Here is an 18304-nt window from a genome sequence, read left to right as displayed (position 1 = left end):
AGACACTTTTTTCTTCTTTAGTGTATTTGGAATCTTGTTGTTTCTTGAGGAGAGAACGTTATCGAAAAACAACTCACTTTCTTGGGTTTTCGGTTTTCGTTAAAGGGAGGTGAGAAGGAAAAGATAAGGGAAGGGGTGAGGTTTTAATTAAAATAAAAATTATAAACACAATATTATTGGTCTAATTAGTTATAAGTATGACATATGGAACGAAGATTCCATTTCTATTGCGCATGCGTCGATGCATGACCTAATGTATATTGTACCTTAGACAACACCTGAACTGAAAGTGTGATTTAACCATAGCTCATTGAGAAATGAAAATGTGGCTGTAATATTTTTTGAAGAAATGCTAATAACTACTCTTTTAATGACACAACTTAAAATGATTTTAAAAAAAAATGACACACTCTAACACATTCATTGTGATTTATTTATTTTTTAAAAAAGCCACACATTTTTAAGAAGTGAGAAACAAGTGTTTTTTTTTTCAAAATAGAAACCAATTATAATGAATGTTTGCTAGCATTTTTTTTCCTTTGATAAATACCTAACATGCATGAAAAGGGACAAGGTTACACTCAAAAGGGGAGGGATAATTACTTGGGCCTTGGAGCAAGCCGATGTATCAGATGGCACCTAGCCACCTAGGTACTTTGATCACTTGATATGCTAACAGCAAAATGTTGCATAAAATAAGCAATACTAAAACAAAGGGAAAAAAAACGAAACTAAAGAAGAAACTAAGATTGGGGGAAAAAACCATCACGTTTGGGAGAGGAGGAAAATCATCTTTGACTCTCTTATTGATCCAACATTGCCTGCCATATAAAAACAAAATGATATTCTTCTTTGTCCCCTACTTTTGCTATTTTCTTGCAAACAATACAGCTTAATTAGCGGCATAGGATCAGAAAAAGAGAGAGGACAAGAGGCACAGAATTGGTGCCACAACAGACAAAAAGAGCGCCAATTTTTTTTTTAAATGTTCAAACCAAGTTCATCAAATACAGATTGATAAGTGATAACTGAAAACCAATAATTCAAATTTCGACAAATTAGAGTAGGACAAATACTATGTTGTACTGACCGTTCCTTCCAAAATATAGCAATACAGCACGAGTTTGAAAAGTTAATTTTGTTTCAAATTTCACTAATCACAAGTGTTAATCCATCAGTCATCTTGATTAAACATATCACCGATGCACCACCCCTAGATACATGAGAAAAGAAAAATGGATTGAGCGAGTAACACATTAGTTTTTAGACAATTGATATGTCAAAACTAGTTGTAAAAATTATGCCTGAAAAACCGGTGACTCAGAGATGGTGGGGGTACAACCATATTAGGGAACTATTTTTCGCAACATGGGAAGCTTGAGAAGGTGTTTGTCTAGTGTTAGTGTTAGAGGAAGAAGGGGAGGCGATGGTGTTTTGGTTTTGTCAGGTTTTCGTCTCTAGCTTGTGTGGAGATGGCAAGTAAGTTCTTGGATGGGGTTAGAGTGAGTGGTGCCTCTTTGGCAGAGAAACAGGCAATATTTCCTTTCTATTGAGGTTCTGGCTCGGGTTCTATAGAGTTGCTCCCAGTGAAGAGGTTGGTAGTGTTGTTTTGCAGGGAGGGAATGCAAAGGAATTTGGTTCGTTGCTTTCCACCAGGTCTTGGAGGGAAGTCTTGTTTGCGAATCCTAAGGCTCCTTGTGAGTCCTTCTTTTTGTCGGACGAGGAGAGAATGGTTGTTGGTATTTGCTTCTATGATTTGAGGCCAAGGGTCCCGGTGGAGATTCCTTTCCCAGATATTTCCTTTTGGGGCCTTAGAGATCATGCGCGAGAGAAAGAAGAGCGAGTTGTTGGTGGAGGGCGTCGGTTCAGTCGTTGGTGGCGGTGCTACGTTAGAGGTGGTGGGTGATTCAAAGTCTTTTAGATCTTCAGAATCTACTTTAGGGGGCTGGCTCTCTCTTAAGGATGTTGGGGCTTCTACCGAATCTTTTGATGTTTCTAATGGTGTTGGTGGCATGTAGGCTGACAGAAGGGTGTTGTGTTTGAGGTAGGTAGAAGTAGTTTCTAGTTTGGGAACTTGGGCTCTTTACGCTTCTTATAGCTAACTCGTCTTCCTTCTTTTGTGGTTTTCATCTTTCCCTGAGTTTGTGCTCTTTGTCTCTGTTTGGTTCGGTCTCTGCGACGAGATCGTCTGATTCTGAGGGTTGCTTGGCTCCCCTCCTATTGAGGCTTTTTTCAAGAACAAGGGTCATGTAGTGCAAAAGTTTTAAGAGATTACAAGGAGGTTCTTTGAAGCCTCTTGAGCGACATAAACAGCAAAAGAGATGGCGGCCTTCCCGATGTGTGGTGGTCTACTCTGTTGGTGTTGGGATTTGTCTTTGTAGGAGGGGGAACAATTTGTCTGACTTTTCGACTCCTTCTCCTTTAGAGGTGTCAACCCCTCAGCCCTCAGATGCGAGTTCTTCTGACAAGTATTTTACTAGAGCTAAGAAGACGTGGCTACTCGAGTAGTCTTGGGTATGAAATATGACGTAGTTACTTAGAAGCTATTCGCAGGATGAAAGGTGAACACTTAGGGCAATGTTCTCTTCTTAACGTCCTAGTGGTGTTGTTATGGGTGCTTGTTTCGTGGCTTTTTGGAGCTTTCTTTTTATGCAACTATTTTAGATTTTTTCAGTTTTGAATCTCGGGTGTTGAGAGTTTTATTTGGTGGACTTTTGTTTCAGCTCTATAGAAGTTTTTGTCCCTCCATTCCTTTCCCTTGAGAAAGGTTTCTCAGATTGACAAAAAAAAAAAGTTTCTCAGGTAATCTATTCTGATGATACATATATAATCTTGTTGCTTCCAAAAAAAAAAATTCTCGAGGAAAGGAAAAGCAAAAATAGACAACAATTAAACTATCTTACAGATATTATTGAATTTCAAAATAGTTATGTTTAATCTGACCAAGCTAGAGGTGAAGTCAGTAAAGAAGAGAGAAGCAATATGGTGAAAGACCAATTTTTCAATTATTATACTTTGATGTCATTACTTAGTTCCTTTGTGTGTATACACGGGCTATTTTAGTTCCCCTGTTGTTATCCTCCATTTTTTATCAAACATCGTAGAAAACTTTACAAGCTCCATTGTCATTCTTTCCATTAAAGGATAAACAATGAAACTCATTACATATAAATTATAAACATAAGCTCAATTGGGTATATGTGCTTCAGAGATTTGATTCAATAACTTCATTTCATTTTTCTTCTGCTATGTAAAGTACAAATATATGATTCCACAACTATAATCATAATACATTAATTGAGGTTCACTGAATTGTGCCTTCTTTGTCTGCTTCTATTCAATAACAAAAGCTAAGGCCTAAGGCTAGTAAAATACATTTCAATTAAGAATAATTGTTATGCTATATGAAAGCTCACTATAAATGATAAAATCATAGAGTAGCTTAAAGAATTTGAACAATCAAATTATGGCCATCAAAAATACTGAATATGTGAAATCATGGCTTTAAAAACTAAACAACTATAAACATTCATTTTTTTTTGACCGAAAATAACAGTCTGTATATTCATGGCAAAGCACTGAGCCATTTGGTGGTTTATTACAGAATGAAGTAACTAACTATGTCACTCATTCAGTTATTGACAACTAACAAGCTCAAGTAGAACTAACTAACTCAATACAATGTACATCACACACTTCCTGAGGTTTATCCTTGAAGACTCAGACAACTGCTTTAGATTTGGCACAGCTATGCTCTAATAATAAGAGTCTATTTTTCTTGGAATTCAAACCAGGACTAAAATATGCAAATCCAACCCCAAAGTTTCAAAAGAGACAGAGAGAACTGTGGTAACCAGCATAAGAAAACACTATGCAATGGGGATCATTACAAAACACAATTAAGTTTAGGCATTTATGTCAGATATTGCAACATTTTTTGGACATATCTTCATTCAAATTTCTGGTGGAGGATATGATACCTAATTTACCCATAATGGTGGGCATGTATAGTTGTATACAAATCCTGCACAAGACGAGACAATATTGCTCGAAACATGAGGTCAATATAAAGAAAGTTGTGGAGAGGAAAGACTTGAGTACAAAAAGCGTAACACTCAAAGCCACAATAGTTACTGAAATCCTTGCTATTGGTCGTGGTACAGAATTAGGAACGAGATTTGTGCCAGCCTCAACTCCATCTCAACCAACTCTCCATGCATTCTGCAGAACTTTAAGAATATTCGATTGTGCTGCAAAAACTACAAAACTGGAACGAGGTTTCTGGCTGGAAAACATTTTGAAGTGAGTGTTTGGGAGGAAAGCTTGTTTATTTAACTTCAAGAGGGAATTGGATTAAGAAAACTGATGATGAATGAGAGACATGGTTTGATTTTCGCTGCAATTTGGAAAGCAAGAGGGAAGGGAGCAAAAGCTATGAACAGAAACAGAAGCAAACATTTTTCTCTCTCTCTCTCTCAAATATCGAAACGGTGCATAAACTGAGATTACTTTGAATCAAAGGGGTGAACAATAGTTTGGGTTGGTTTTCAACAACCATACATTCATTAGCATGAAATAAAATCTTATCACAAGCACAAACAGAAAGGTAAATCTAAGAGGCGCATAATGAGGAAATAAAAACCACTAAAAACAAACTCAACACCTCAGACCAGCTAATAGTTCACTTACGAGTCGACTAGCCTCTTTGACAAAATCTGATATTAAAGAAAATTGCAGGATGTGTTTCCAAATTCCAACCAATGCAAAGCCAAATTCATCAGGTTTTAAAGCATATTTCGTGACGCTATCTCTCTAAGACACATGATTTATGAACATATGAAGGCTTCACAGAGAAGCTGTGAGCAAACATATTCATGATATTCGGACTAAACTAAACTATGAAAGAATTTTAAAGTTAAAATGACCTAAGCAAAAGGGCCAGAAGTTTGGGATCTATGTTACCATAAAGCTTAAAGAATCCATTATTGTATATGTCAAAAATAGAAGACTTAACCATAAGAAACAAGGATTCCCAAATTGGTTTTTCAGTAACAAATTTCACTGCTCAAAATAAGATGAAAAATTCAAAAAGAGAACTTAGAGTTATAAACTCTCCAAAAGTTAATAATCCAACTTTCCAATGTAAATCAGAACTCACATGAAAGTTTCAAACCAAACAGGTAATGCATGTTGACATTAATGCTTTCTTTCATAGGTATTGTAACAATTTGGCATGAACCTTCCTAAATGCAATATGAAAATAATGCTAAATTAATTTCCAGTGGAAATACATAGGTGAGTCACAAAGTTAGGAGACACTAAATGTAATAGATCATATGCTTATTTCCAATCTTTTTAACTATCTATAATACAAACAGTAAAATGCATTTCAAATGCACTTCAGAACAATGTGGGCTCCCCCAACATATGATATATGTAGTGGACACACTGGGCAGTAAATATCAATGTATAAGCCAAGACAACATGATAAATTCCAGTTGATACCTAACCTGATAGATATTGAAATTCTACTCAGCATTGTTAGAGCACAGTTGGGTAGCTAAACTGATAGAGAAGCCACTAAAAGACTTGATCTATCTTTATCTATCTCACAACAAAAGACATGCACAAAAACAAGGAGGGAAACCAAAGTGTGTAATTCAAGAGGCAAACCAATGAAACATAGACAGCCAACTTATGCAATTGATGATATAATGCTCAAAATCAGCCAATTGTGCACAGAACCTCTGTTATACTACCATGTACATCAAATCCTCATAGATAACCAAGAACCAAGTTCATCAAGTTAATATGGACACATTAGGAGTTATAGACAAAATACTGTGTTGACCATTCCTTCCAAAATACAGCAGCAGTTTGAATAGTTAATTTTGTTTCCGCTTTCACTAATCACAAATTTGAATCCATCAGCCATCCATCTAACTGATTCACCACCCCTAGATACATGAAAAAGAAAACTTGAGTAAGAGACTAACATATTGGAATAATGTATTTAATTAGTGGGTTAGTAGTTAATTATGATTAACATAGTTGGATTAGTTAGAGTCGGTTAGAGTTTGTTAGGGAGTTTGTTATTTCTTTCTTTCCTTTATAGCTTTGTACATATAGGACTAATACTTCACAATTTAATACAATGAGAAAATTCAATCAATCTCATTTCTCTCAACATGGTATCTAGAGCAAACAAAGCTTCCGCATTCTCTCTTGAGATTTTCTCATCCTTTCCTTCTGTTTTCTTGGGAAAAACCTGATTTTCCCAGTGACAGTTATATTTTCCCTCTTTTTCTCAGCGATTTTCTCTTCCTTTCTCAGCGATTTTCTCAGCTGATTCTTCGATTCTTCTCTTCTTTTTCCTGGTTCTTCTCTCTGTTCTCCTTACAGCTTCACTGATTCTCTGTTTCTCGAAGTTCCTTTTCCTCTCCAACAATGGCGACACAGTCACCGATTACTCGTGAGAATCTTCAGGATTCAACTCATGATTACTACATTCATCCGAATGAGAATCTGTCCCTGGTGCTTGTGACTCCGATTCTGGATGGAAGCAATTATCACAGTTGGACTCGTGCGATGGAAATGTCTTTACAGATGAAGAACAAATTCGGTTTTGTTGATGGATCTATTGCAAAGCTTCCTGATACAGATCCTATGCTCTCTGCCTGGAAGCGATGTAACAATCTTGTGGCTATCTCATGCGACTCATGGATCAATCACTCTGTTTCGCATGAGATAGCCACAAGTATCATCTGGATTGATACTGCTTCATTTGCTTGGAAGGATCTGAAAGATCGGTTTTCACAAGGTGATTTTGTAAGAATTTCTCACCTTCATCATGAATTGTATTCTCTTAAGCAAGCAGATTTGTCGATTACTGCATATTACACAAAGATGAAGATTCTCTGAGATGAAATGTGCAATTATAGGCCAATTCCAATTTGTACTACTCCTAATGCTTGTTGTTGTGAAGCTGTGAAAACATTCAAGAAGTATCAAGACAATGATTGTGTACTTTGTTTCCTGCGAGGCTTGAATGATAACTATGCTGCAGCTCGCTCACAGATATTACTCATGGATCCTTTGCCTGTTTGGCCAAAGATATTCTCTATGATCATACAGCAGGAGACATCTTGACATAGGAGTGTTACCAGAACCTGCAGCAATGGCAGTTCAAGTTCCTCAATCACAGAATGCACAATCTCAGTCATCTTACTCTAACAAAGGGAAATCAAGTTATCAGAAGTCTTTCAACAAGAACAACAGGCAGTGTACACATTGTGGAAGACTCAATCACACAGTGGAAACTTGCTTTCAAAAGCATGGATATCCTCCTGGATTTCCAAATGGATATAAGCCAAAGAAGGCTTATCTTGCTGCTTCAGGTGATGATGCTCCTGTTGATGAGGAGCAGTTACATTCTTCAAGTTTGGAGCTCACAAGGGAACAACTTCAAGGGCTATTAGCTTTGCTTCCTTTCTCTAAGCCTACAGCCACCACACATTCTTCCAATCTTGTGAGCAGTCACAATGTCATTTCAAATGCCATAGGTAAACCTACTAAGCAATGGATCATGGACTCTGGTGTCACGGATCACATTGCTTCTTCTCTCACGTTTTTGCTTCCTATTATGCAATAAAGCCAGTGCCTGTCTCACTACCAAATGGAGCAAGTGCAATAGCACAACACATAGGAACAGTATATATTTCTCCCACTTTGACTTTGCATAATGTCCTTTATGTGCCTAGGTTTTCTGTTAATCTTGTGTCTATACACAAACTTACCAAAACATTGCCAAATAGACTGATTTTCAGTGATAATTATTGTTACATACAGGACAAGATCACCTTGAAGATGATTGGGAGAGCTGAGATCAGGCATGGACTTTATATCATGGTACTACCAGCCCTACATCAAGTTCAACCCTTAGCTTCTTTCCATTCAGTCAATATGACTAGTTCATTACCAATAAGTATGCCTCATATTTGGCATCATAGGCAAGGTCACCTTTCCTATTCTTGTTTAGAAAACTTACATAAGTTGTACCCTACTATTCCTTTGTCTCATTGTACACCTTGTGATTCATGTCATTATGCTAAACAAAAGAGATAGTCTTTTCCTTTAAGCAAAACTGTTTCTGGCAATGTATTAGCATTATTGCATGTGGACATTTGGGGTCCTTATAGTCATGCTTCTGTAACTGGTGCCAAGTATTTTCTTACTATAGTTGATGACAATTCTCGTTTTATATGGATAAAATTGCTGAAATCAAAATCTGAGGCTCGAATCACTCTTCAAAACTTCATTGTTTTTGCACAAAAGCGGTTTACTAAACAAGTTAAAACAGTTAGGACTGATAATGGTGTTGAATTTAGCATGCAAGATTTTTATACTAATCATGGCATTCAACATCAGTTAACATGTGTCGAAACTCCACAACAGAATGGAGTAGTGGAAAGGAAACATCAGCACATCTTAAATATAGCCAGAGCTTTGATGTTCCAATCTAAATTGTCAATTCAGTTCTGGTCCTTTGCTGTTTTACATGCTGTTTACTTGATCAATATTTTACCTTCAAGGGTTCTGTCTTTCAGAACACCATTTATGGTTTTGCATAGCACTAAACCTGACGTGGATCAATTGAGAGTCTTTGGCTCACTTTGTTATGAAACCACTATTAAGGCACACAGAACTAAATTTGAAACAAGGGCTAGAAAGTGTGTCTAGAAATGTTATTTTCTATGAAAATATTTTTCCATTTAAAGGCAGTGGCAGTGAATCACAAACTTCTTTGCTTCATACACTATTCTTACCAACTGACATTAATAATTCTTCTCATGATTCATTACTGTTAGAATATAATATAAAACCATTGATGTGGTCCTTACCCAACAGCTTAAGCTTTTGGGATTAAGTGGTTACTTGACATGGTATCAGAGCCTCTATGACCGAGAGGTCTAGAGTTCGATCCTTGCTTCCCTCACTTTCTAATTAAAAAGTGGAATTTAATTAAGCACATGGTAGGTGGGCCTGTGCATTTATCCACGCTTCAAACCCAAAGGGCTCTTGCGTGAGGGGGCGTGTTAGAATATAATATAAAACCATTGATGTGGTCCTTACCCAACAGCTTAAGCTTTTGGGATTAAGTGGTTACTTGACAATTACCACCACTTGCCCAAGACACACAACCTCCACCCACTATTCCTGATTCTCTTCCCACCATTCCTCCCCCTTTACCCCCAGTTAGACAATCAGCCTGAACCAAGACCAAACCTTCTTATTTGCAGGATTACCATTGCAATTTGGTTCATACTTCATCTCAGATCTCTCCTCCATCTGGTACACTCTATCCACTTTCTGATTTTCTTTCTTACTCTTCTCTTTCTCCTTCATATCAGTCTTTTGTTTTGTCTTGTTCTACACTGGTTGAACCTAAGATCTATAACCAAGCTGTCAAAGAGGAATGTTGGAGAAAGGCTATGGACCTTGAAATTGCAGCTCTTGAAGGTACACAAACTTGGGAATTGACTGACTTACCTCCTGGTAAACATCCTATTGGATGTAAATGGGTGTACAAGATCAAGAGACATGCAGATGGTAGTATTGAAAGATTCAAGGCTAGATTGGTAGCCAAAGGATATACACAACAACAAGGTCTGGATTATTTTGAAACTTTTTCTCCAGTTGTTAAGATGACAACTGTGAGGTTAGTACTTGCTTTGACAGCTTCTAAGAATTGGTACTTGAAGCAATTGGATGTGAACAATGCCTTCTTACATGGTCATTTGGATGAAGAAGTGTATATGTTACCTCCTCCTGGCTACAATACTACTCATCCAAGTCAAGTATGTAGGCTCATCAAGTCTCTATATGGCTTGAAACAGGCCAGTAGACAGTGGAACTACAAGTTGACTACTTCCCTGCTTTCCTTGGGTTACAAGCAATCAAAGAGTGATTATTCTTTATTTGTCAAACACACTGATGGTCATCTTACGATCCTTCTTGTCTATGTTGATGATATTGTTTTGACAGGAGATGACTTGCAGGAAATCACTAAGGTCAAGCAATTTCTAGACAACACGTTCCGAATCAAGGATTTGGGAGATCTCAGATATTTCCTTGGTTTTGAGGAGGCCAGATCCAAGCAGGGGTTAGTGCTTTCTCCGAGAAAGTATGCCTTGGAATTGATATAAGAAGCAGGATTATTGGCTTGCCAACCAGTTACCACACCAATGATTCCAGGCACCAAGTTTACAGCACAAACAGATCAGCCATTTCAGGATATTTCTGCATACCGAAGGTTGATTGGCAGGCTTCTATATCTCACCAACACAAGACCTGACTTGTGCTTTGCTGTGAGTACATTAAGTCAGTTCCTCTCCAAACCAATGAAGGAACATCATGATGCTGCACTTAGAGTGATCAGATACATCAAACAGAAACCTGGTCAGGGGTTATTCTTTTCAGCTAGCTCCTCACATAAAATCACAGGTTTTGTGATTCGGATTGGGCTTCCTGTGTTGACACCAGAAGATCAGTCACAGGGTATAATCTCTTCTATGATTCTTCATTAATCAGTTGGAAGTCTAAGAAGCAAAGCAAAATCTCCAGATCATCGTCAGAAGCTGAGTATCGGGCTCTTGCAACTACAGCTTGTGAAATCCAGTGGTTGTTATATTTACTGGCAGATCTTCATCAACCAATGGTGACACCAGTAGCTGTGTTCTGTGACAATCTCTGTGCGATCCAAATAGCACAAAATCCAACTTTCCATGAGAGAACAAAACACACTGAGATAGATTGTCACTTGGTGAGAGACAAGGTTCAACAAGGCATCCAAACTCATGCCTATACCGACAAGTGCACAACTAGCTGATCTACACACTAAAGCTCTCCCTGCTCCTCAATTTCAGATGTTATTGTCCAAGCTTAGCCTCAAAAATTTATATGCCTAAGCTTGAGGGAGGGTATTGGAATAATGTATTTAATTAGTGGGTTAGTAGTTAATTATGATTAACATAGTTGGATTAGTTAGAGTCGGTTAGAGTTTGTTAGTTTGTTAGGGAGTTTGTTATTTCTTTCTTTCCTTTATAGCTTTGTATATATAGGACTAATACTGCAGAAGTGAATACAATGAGAAAATTCAATCAATCTCATTTCTCTCAACATAACACATTAATTAATTTTAACATGTGAAAACTAGTTGTTAATAAAAACCATGCCTGGAAAACGGTGACGACGAGTACTCAGGCACCCTCTTCACCCTTCTTTGTTGTTGTCGCGTAGCTCAAACAGGTAGTTAATGCGGTGTTGGAGGATACCTAGTTGCAATTTGGTATCCACGGCCAGCAACTTAAAACCTTTGGACTCCTTCTCCTGAAATGTCCACAGACTGTTCTTCAATTCAATCCATAGCTCCTTGTGCTGCGGCCAATCTTCCATTAGCTGGTACAAGTTTTTGACAATCTCACAGTTGGAAGATAGTCTTGAGTTTGACAACTCCAGTGCCAAATCACAAATCTTCTTAGTCATCTCATTATGCCTTGTCATGTTTGTAATTGCCATATCAATCTGCAGCAGCCCCATGCGGCTCTCGCGAATCTCGCGAAACTCCATCTTCGTCATCTCATTGATCTCTTCGTTGAGAGCCATTTTGGGCTCGAATAACTCCGACAACCGTTGCCGATCACTACCCAGCCTCTGATTCAAGCTCAATGCACTGGCCTTAAGGTGCTCAAGCTTGTGAACCAAGGAGTAGGTTGGGTTGGAGTTGGAGCTCGAAGGGTAAGGTCGAGATGAATGGTTCGAGAAGGACCTCACTCTCCGCGAGTTGTTTGAAAGCCTCCCTGACTTCTTTGACAAGGGAAGGGGAGGGTTGGTCGGAGTTGGGGTGGTCGCCGGCGCCGGAGTCGGAGATGGGTATGAGGCGGCGGAGGTGGTGGAGCATAAATGTTTGGATTTTTGTCAGACTGGAGAGGAAGGGGTGGTTGGTGTTGGAGGTGGAGGTGGAAAAGAGGTGGTGTTGGTGGTGGAGCAGAGAAGGGGTTGTGAAAGAGTGGAATGTTCTGAGACGGAGGAGGTCGTCGGCGCCGGAGTTGGAGGTGGCGGTGGTGGTGGAGCAGAGAAAGAGAACGAGAAGGGTTAGTGACAGTGTGGATTGTTCTGAGACGGAGGAGGAATGCCATAGCTGATGAAGAAGAAAAGACAGAGCAGAGAGAGAAGTGTTTGTTGTACTATTTTTGTTTCTGCTGTGAGTGTGACTGTGTGACTATGAGAGAATGGTGAAGAAGAAAAGATGACAGAAATTGAAAATTTTAAATATGAGAAGGAGGGCACAAATTAATGAATTCCATGGGTTCAACATTTTATCTAATCACTAAAATTACCTCTTGCACTTTCACATCTTTTACTTAAGTAGGCTTAAATAAATTTTTCATCTATATCAATTTTCTCTTTCATTCTTGAAATTTTTTTTTTAATGAGTAAAATGAATAAATTATCATTTCTAATTTTGTCAATTAATTAAAGTTTGGGTGGATTTGTCTTAAGTCATCATCACGGGTCAGGACATGCTTCCGGAACCACAAGTCACTTACAAAGATACATACAAATCTTTCACTAACATAAATCTCATATCTATAGCGGGAATCAAATATACAACATTCTGAGGAGAATTGTTTTATCGTTACCAACGGATGCAACATGAGTTAGTAACTATGTTCTCTAATGCTAATTATTTTCTCTTCTCCCCTCCTATAATATGATTGTCTCTCTCCCTCCCCCTGAACTATGATCCAATTTATTTTAAATTTTTTTTCCCTAAAACCATTGACCGGTCAGTTTTGACAAGTTTTTTCGGTTCTTTGCCAGTTCACCAGTCCAACTTCGGATTCAATGACCTAATCGAACCGGGAAACAATCCGGTCTAGTTTGATTTTCTTAACACTTATGCTAGCCCTAGGTCACAATTTATTATTTACCATTTGCAAATTACAATAAAAGTTAGAGATGTTTTTTTGATAAAATAAAAAATTTGAGAGTGGGTAATGGGACTATCAGTATTTTAAAAACAGTAAAATAAAAACTAAATTATATCCCTAAGGAAAAGTTTGTTGAAATGGTGAGTCAACCCAATCCGGCCTGTTTAACTTCCAACCCGTTTCAAAAGTGAATTATGTAGATTAGGTTAAAATGGACTAAAGAGTCAAACATCTCAAACCACTCCGCCCTGTTTAGGGGGTTGTGGACTAACCTGACAAACCAAATCTTTCTTGTCACCCTCATCAAATTAGGAGAGGACAAGACAAAAAAAGTACATACAAAATTGCAAAGTTCTATGATATCAAGAGCCAAATGGAGGCGTTGCGTGCATAAAACTGCAAAAAACCACACCTCTAAGCTGTTGGTTATGCAATTTGAGCGTCTGTTTCATATGTTGTATAGTATAAAGCTTGATGATGTTAGACTTATAATGTTATGTTAGGTCTGATAAGATAAAGCTTGATAAAAGTTTAATAATATTATGCATTTAGTGATATATTGTATAACTTATTATATTATTTAAATTGATACAATCGTATGTTTGGTGGTGGTGGTGCTGACATCGGAGGGTGGTAATCGAGGCGATAATGGTGGTGGCGGTAGAGTGGTGGTGGTGGGGTAGATTGGCGGTGGTAGTAGTGACGTTAATGGTGGTGGCCGTAGCAATGACAGTAACAGTGGTGGCGAAGGGTTGTGGTGGCGGTGGTGAGTGTGGCAATGAATTAAATATTTTTAAGTAACTTATATTTCACAATCTTACTAGACCTTCTATTTTTAAGTAACTTATATTATCAAGCCTAATACGACGTACCAAATGAGCCATCAAAATCCAATCTCTCGATTTTAATTTTATTCCACATTAAAATTTGAGAATCTATCATATGCTCATTTTTTTTTTATCACTGACACTTATAATTCTTCTGACTTTCATCATTGACAGATTAATTCTTTAAAAATTATGCATTGACATTTCATGGACATTTGGATGACAGCTTTTTTTATTCATCAACAAATATCATAATACAATAATTAGGGACAAAACAAACCTCACAACTACTATTTGACTCAACTTGGATCATAGACTCTCATAATCATAATTCATAAGTAACCACCCTCTGCTAGTACCAACAATTTTACATTAACAAAAACGGGAAATGTACATTTTTTTTGATGCAACGTGGTCCATCATCCATGTGTTAATTTCTCTGGATTTTATACCATTTTTAAACCACTTTCGATAAATTTATGATTGCAGCAAACTATTAAGTTCAATTAAATTACTTTCTTGATTTGGGAAAAACATGTCACTCTTCATACGAAAAATGACATGAAGTAAGAAACACACAAACCTATGAACTGCATTTTAACTATTAAGCTAGTCATCTATAATAAAGTATTGGTGGCTGTAAAATTAGAAAAAAGGAAAAGAAACACCAAAAATGATTAATCAAGAGAAAAATAGTTGAAAAAATCTTCGCTGCCATTGATTTATTAATTGATTTCCAGCAATGGAATCAGCGGACTTGTCCCCTTTTGCTACTCTGATAATATAGCAGCACTTTTCTTGCACATTATCATCATTAACTCATTACCATTACTTTTCCAATGGTTTTATTCATCTTTGGGTTTCTTTCTCTTTTAATACTGAGCCCAGTTCAGGATTTTCTACTTTTTTATGACACACAATTCTCACTCTCTAAAGAATTTTATATAGTTCCACCCATTTCAATAACCAATCATTAGAAGTCTTAGAAAGCAATTGAAACCATTAAACAACCAAAGACCAACCGATAAAGATCCCCAGTCCTTACTCCCTAACAGCCACAATGGAAAAGTCCAAGGATTGCAAGTTCTGCCAATAGCTAGAGGAAAGGGATTTTTACAGTCATATGACCTTATTTTTCCCCTTCTAGCAGACTATTAACAAGGACGCAAAATCTATGTTTTAAGTACGAATTGACACTGCAGAAGGCATGCCTGCAGAACTGCTGGATTTCTTGTCTTGAGAAACGGCAGAAGTTCTTCCCAGATTGATGGGGTGATTCTTCTCCCGCGAAGTAATTGATGCAGCTCCTTCAAATTTTCTTTTCTCGCCTGAATGCTGCTTAAAACTTGCAGCAGTAACAGACGAAGATCCATCAGCACCAACAAAACCAGGCATTCTCGAGTGAGAACCACGCTGGAAGTTTATATTGTTAAAAGAAGAAATGCCCGCAGAACTGCTGGATTTCTTGTCTTGAGAAACTGCAGAAGTTCTTCCCGGATTGATGGGGTGATTCTTTCCAGCATGATGTTGAGACTTCTGATCATGTTGCCGAGAAGCCGAATAAGATGACTTAACAGCATTAGGAGGCGGACTCTTCTCTATAGCCTTAAAAGCTTCCTTACAATTGGGACATAGGAGAGTTTGATTCAAATAAACCCTGGGATACTCAAAATGTACCTTGCACCTACACACAGTCCAAAAGGAAGCCGGCATTTCATGTGGACGAGGAATGGAGGGTGAAGGTGGTGCCCGGGCATTATTATTTCCAGTTCTCCCATCTGAGGTTGCATTCTTCTTAGGATTATTAGAACCACTTGAACTGGGTGCTTTGGATTGAGCCCCAACATGGTTGCGAGCATTATGCTGAAGTCCACCCAAACCCCTGATGTTGTTGTATGCTAGTCTCTTGACCTTATCAGATAGTAAGCTCCATGCCTCTGAAACAAGCTTAAATGCACCCTCTGCACCTAAAGACCTATTTTTGTCAGGGTGAAGACTGAGAGCCAATACCTTGTATTGCTTTCTAATTGTCTCCTCAGCAGCAAAGGGATCCACTCCAAGTATACCATACCAATCCATTTGTCCATTTATTTTATTCTCAGCAGAGATATAAACATTCAGAATTGACAGAAACTGGGGAAGACCCTCCAGTGCAGGATACAAATTCCGAGCCTTGAGAGCAAACTTTTTTGCACCAGCATATTCCCTTAGAGAAAATTTCTTCTCAGCTATTTCCTTGGCCCTAGCTGCCTCATCTTTGTTGCAATCCATATATTCCCCGTTGTCTCAACTCTCAGTATGTTGCTCTGTCACCTAGCTAAAAGACATGAAAGAATTTAACAATTAGAGCTTGATTCTATAAACATGAAAACTTTGAATTAATGAACCTTCAATCATGCCACAGACCCAAAGAAGAACAAAAAAACATTGAGAGATGCCCCTAAAATTCTTTAGGTAGCGAATAAACAATTATAAGTAAGCCAGCATTTCAGAGTTCTCTGTCACAAATATAGCAAACTAGTAATGGATAAATCAATGGTGCAAGCAATTCAAGTATTCAACAGCAATTCAAGTATCCAACATGAACTACAGTCATGTTTTCTGTCATAAAAGATTCCTTGTCAATGCTAAAGGCTTTCCAAACACCAGAAACATAAAGTTCATACAGCATACTTCACAAGATTATTTTAACAAATGAGGCCCTACTCAACTTCTCACTCAAAAAATTTAGTCAGCAAGGGTATTTCTTATACAAGCAAGAGTATTGTTAATGGAGAATGACACTATGGCAGAAATCCAAAAACAGAACATATTTGACAAAGGCAGATGCTGGATGGCAGATTATGACAGAATATCGGCCATGGCGACTTGCTAAAATTCTCCCATGAGAATCGGCCATGGCGGATATTTGACAACACTACAAGCAATCAAATTTAATTAAAAATCATGGAATCATAATGATGTGAAGACAAACTAGATTAAGCGTCTGGGAAAGTAAATGGACAGTAAGTTCTACATTTTCTTTCTCTAAATATCTGGACAAGTCAATCCCTACCAACAGTCAAAAAATAAAGAGAAGGGGAAAATTTTCAAAAATTTAATGAACCCATACATTCAGAGACGTTAGACACAAATAAGAACAGATGTTTCCAAAAAAGGGGCAAAAAAGATATGACCAATATTTATATGATTGAAGTATAAACTTATTATATATCTAACATCAAAACTCTAACATATTTACAAAACATGAAACTAGTAAATGTCAAATCTCAGAATTTATAAAAATTGATTCTTGTTTACAAGAGTTCTTGTTTTTAAAAAACATACCATATATTAAGCAGCTCTTTCTTTCCACACTAGAAAAGAAGACAGAAACTATGACAACTGTTGGCAGCATTTTCAAGTATTGCCATCGGTTAAATTCGATTTTCCATAATGCAGCAACTAGTAAACCAAATATTCAACAAAATCCTATTCATAGATTACCATGAAATACTTTTATGGATTCTATTCACACTCACATATCGAATAACAAATGTCTACAATTCTATTCCCTCTGAGCTCACTAAGGCTGAGAGCTCACTGACTCTTTTAAAACTAAGGGCATCTAAAGTAAATTTGTTTCAAAATCCCTCCTCTCCCCTCATAAACCAAACAAGAACTGAGTTATTTCCCCGCACTCCACTCATCTTAACCAAACATGATAACAATAAAAATCTCTCCTATCATGCCCTCTCTTCCCCTCCCTTCCATCAAAATCTCTCCCACCCCCTTCCTTCCATTGAACCAAACACACCATAAAAGGGGAAAACAGAACTGAACCACAAAATATCATGAATATACAAAAGATTATACTTACTAGAACCATTTTAAAAATATTTTCAACCCATTTGAAAACTCAGCTCAATACAGCAAACCCTTATTTTTTCGGACAATATCAAAGTCTAAAGTAACAACCAATAACACTAAGTCCTATCAATAGCACTATAGCAGAGAAAAAAAGAAGTGAAATATCAATAAATAGACAAAACCCTAGAATTTAATTGTTGATAGCAATCACAAATCATCTGATAAACACAATTCTTGACCCCCACAAACAGAACAAACTCATGTATCACGCTAACAAAGAAACACGTTGAAAAACTAGGATCTACACTACAGGGATATCACATGCATTTTCAAAAAAACACACAACGGTCGAAATTCAAAATGAAGAATTTCTGCAGTTCCACTCAGCATAAACTGAAACCCCAAATTTCGTTGCAACCCCCAATCTAACAAGCAATTCAAAAGCAAAAAGGAAGCATTTTTGAAGGTGATAACAATGGGGAAGTGAAATACAAGCATTTGAGAGTACCTGTGACTGTGAGTGGAGTTTTGGAATTTGAATATGAAAAGACACAATCACCATGTACAATGACCTCTCTATTGCCCCCAAATTACTTATGAGAATGGCCTTTTGTATCCCTATCTTTTAACAATTTA

General features: G+C 37.5%; 2 protein-coding genes across 3 annotated transcripts; one reads left to right on the top strand and one right to left on the bottom strand.

Annotated features, from left to right (window-relative positions):
• The first annotated feature begins 6447 nt into the window (after positions 1-6447).
• LOC130712423 (uncharacterized) lies at positions 6448-7149 on the top strand. Its single transcript, XM_057562259.1, has 2 exons — positions 6448-6820; positions 6986-7149. The coding sequence occupies exons 1-2, from the start codon at positions 6448-6450 to the stop codon at positions 7147-7149; spliced, it is 537 nt and encodes a 178-aa protein (XP_057418242.1).
• A 7640-nt stretch (positions 7150-14789) lies between these two features.
• Positions 14790-18264, bottom strand: LOC130715140 (meiotically up-regulated gene 184 protein-like). 2 transcript variants are annotated; one of them, XM_057565191.1, is made up of 2 exons: positions 18177-18264; positions 14790-16136 (listed from the first exon to the last, which is right to left on the bottom strand). In XM_057565191.1, exon 2 carries the CDS (start codon positions 16088-16090, stop codon positions 14999-15001), a length of 1092 nt encoding a protein of 363 aa, XP_057421174.1. In that variant the 5' UTR covers positions 16091-16136; positions 18177-18264; the 3' UTR covers positions 14790-14998. The 2 variants fall into 2 exon arrangements, with proteins under 2 accessions (XP_057421174.1, XP_057421176.1); XM_057565193.1 differs by having other exon boundaries at positions 14790-16132; positions 18177-18253.
• Positions 18265-18304: the final 40 nt, after the last annotated feature.

The sequence above is a fragment of the Lotus japonicus genome, chromosome 4 (assembly GCF_012489685.1).
Source record: "Lotus japonicus ecotype B-129 chromosome 4, LjGifu_v1.2".
Taxonomy (NCBI): domain Eukaryota; kingdom Viridiplantae; phylum Streptophyta; class Magnoliopsida; order Fabales; family Fabaceae; genus Lotus; species Lotus japonicus.
Note: the sequence above shows the minus strand (reverse complement) of the source record. Positions and strands in the feature narration are given on the sequence as shown.